Source organism: Gavialis gangeticus, unplaced genomic scaffold, assembly GCF_001723915.1.
Source record: "Gavialis gangeticus isolate Ggan-Ray unplaced genomic scaffold, GavGan_comp1, whole genome shotgun sequence".
NCBI lineage: Eukaryota > Metazoa > Chordata > Crocodylia > Gavialidae > Gavialis > Gavialis gangeticus.
Window position 1 is genome coordinate 85065556 of NW_017729033.1, and position 2186 is coordinate 85067741.

A 2186-nucleotide genomic window follows, 5' to 3' on the forward strand; every position below is an offset into this window, starting at 1 on the left:
TGGGGAGGAAGAACCAGCACTATACCTAGAGGCTGGGGAACTCCCTCCTCATCAGTGCAGAGGTAGAAAAGGATCTTGGAGTCATCATCAATGTCAAGATGAACATGGGCTGGCAGTGTTGGGGACGCAGTCAGGAAGGCCAGCCGTACCTTGTCATGTATCCACAGATGCATCTCAAACAAGTCAAGAAAGGGAGCAGATGAAGCTAGGTGACTGGCTGATCTGTAGGCTTGCTTGAAACAATTGTCTCCTTGATCCATTAGGTTTCTTTCAGTCTTTCATTCTGCTGTTTTCCTACCTCAAAAAAGAGACATGCAGATAGCTCAGGAGTCAGCCCTGAATTCCTCTCAGAGCTGCTTTGGCAATCTTAGCCCTCTTTCATCTGCCCCTTAAAAGTGCAAGTGGGTAGTGACTGCCTAGGAGTAACAGGAGAGCTATGCAAAATATGTATTTAGGCCTGAACTTGGACCTGGCTGTAGCTTTCTAGGCAGCCAGTGAGCAAGTTATCAAACAAGGGAACCTGCGCTTCTCCTTCGCTTTCCAAAGGGCTTGAATGTCATGAGAAAAGTGTGACCATCTCTCAACACTACCGAGGTAGTGTAGTGAACCATTTTCCAGAGGAGACCCCAGACTAAAGAGCACAAAACTGTAAAAACTGTATTTGACAATTATAATTTTGGATTACAAAAAGCCTCAGGCTGTATTTTCCATTCACATGTAAGGCACATCTTAAATAATGAGGTTAATTATTTTGTGCTAAACTGTTGTAAAATAAGCTACATCTGCTGAGATGACGTGCACAGGAGCTGCACCCAATTTAAAATCCACTTTTTGACAGTGTACCAGGGAAACAGTTGACTGTCAGCCAAACTGCCTTGGCTGACAGCTCCTCTTGAGTGAAGCTTCCAGGGCACAGCTGCCTCTTTAGAGGAGGCATTGGCAAGAGCAAGGGGCTGCTTTAACAGGTGTTAGCTTCAAGCTTGAGTTACTTGCAGCCCAGTTGGCACCACAGCTGCAGTGACCACCACCTGGAAAAAGGCCTCACAGAAGCCCCCTGCCACAAAAATGATGCAGAAGCCCTCTGTCTCTGCAGCTGGATATAATGGCTTCACGGGCTAGGTTCATGCTGCAGCCTTAAATTGCCAATCCCTGCTTTGGCGGACCTTCGTCTATGGAGTATGTGATGCCCAGAGATGAGATGAGCTCATTTTGTTCCTCTAGGATTGTCAGATTAATTGTCTGAGTTTTTAAAAGTCCCAACTGATTGACTACCTCAAAGGGCAAGTTCTTGATGGTTTTTGCAAATAAGAAGTGGAGTGTGGAGTTGAGCACCTAGTTACTATAGCATCCAAAAGTCACTAGGTGATTTAAAAATGTAGACCCATCTCTTTAATCGCACCAGAAATGGGCTAATATAGCTGCCCAGCAACAGTTTCTATAGAATCCCTCTTGGTTGAAGCAACTTTCAGTGAAGCAGAAACTGTGGCTGTCCTTAGACAAGCATGATATAACCATCCATCCTATATGTAGTGGTAGAACCTAAGTGGCTGGGTATGTTAAAAGTAAAGAAAGAGAAAACGATCCAGGACTGCAAGAGTGTGTCTTCACATGCAGATGGTCATAACAGGAATGACATGGAATGGTACTTTTCTTTCTCTACAGGCTGCAATAGGTTCTCTTGCTCTAGATACTGCAAGGGCACAGCAGGATGAACAGCTGGAAAAATATGGCATGGATGTGCTGACAATAGCATTCCTCGCAATCCTGATCACAGCTCCCACTGGAGCCCTAGGTATTGGCCTGGCGGGGCCCAAACTTCTGCAGAAGGCTCAAACAAAGAGTGGGGAAGAGGAGGACGATGATGCAGGAAAGGAAGACATAGAAGCTCCTGGGCCATAGTAGGAATGTATGGAATGGTATGGTATAGTGGTCTCACAAGGGCTGCTGCTGCTGCTCTTTAGGAAAAGCAGCATTTGTATAATTTGTGAAGAAACTAAAGTAGTTTACCAGTCAGTTACAGGTCCTGCTTGACCAGCATGCCTGGTACTTTTATAAAATATTTTAAACTGTTGATGGAACCTTATGAGAAAAAACGAACTAAACATAGAACTGCCATTAACATAGGATGGCCTGAGGATAACTGAGGGGATAGAGGAGTAATTAATTAACTGTTAATGGGAGGGTGT

General features: G+C 44.8%; 1 protein-coding gene across 1 annotated transcript in view; it reads left to right on the forward strand.

Annotated features, from left to right (window-relative positions):
• The window catches only part of SLC9B2 (solute carrier family 9 member B2), a 31151-nt gene extending 29165 nt beyond the window's left edge, over positions 1-1986 (forward strand). Inside the window, exon 12 of the mRNA XM_019526269.1 lies at positions 1663-1986. Coding sequence (XP_019381814.1) covers positions 1663-1899 — 237 coding nt within the window. The 3' untranslated portion in view covers positions 1900-1986. The remainder of the gene's footprint in view (positions 1-1662) is intronic.
• Positions 1987-2186: the final 200 nt, after the last annotated feature.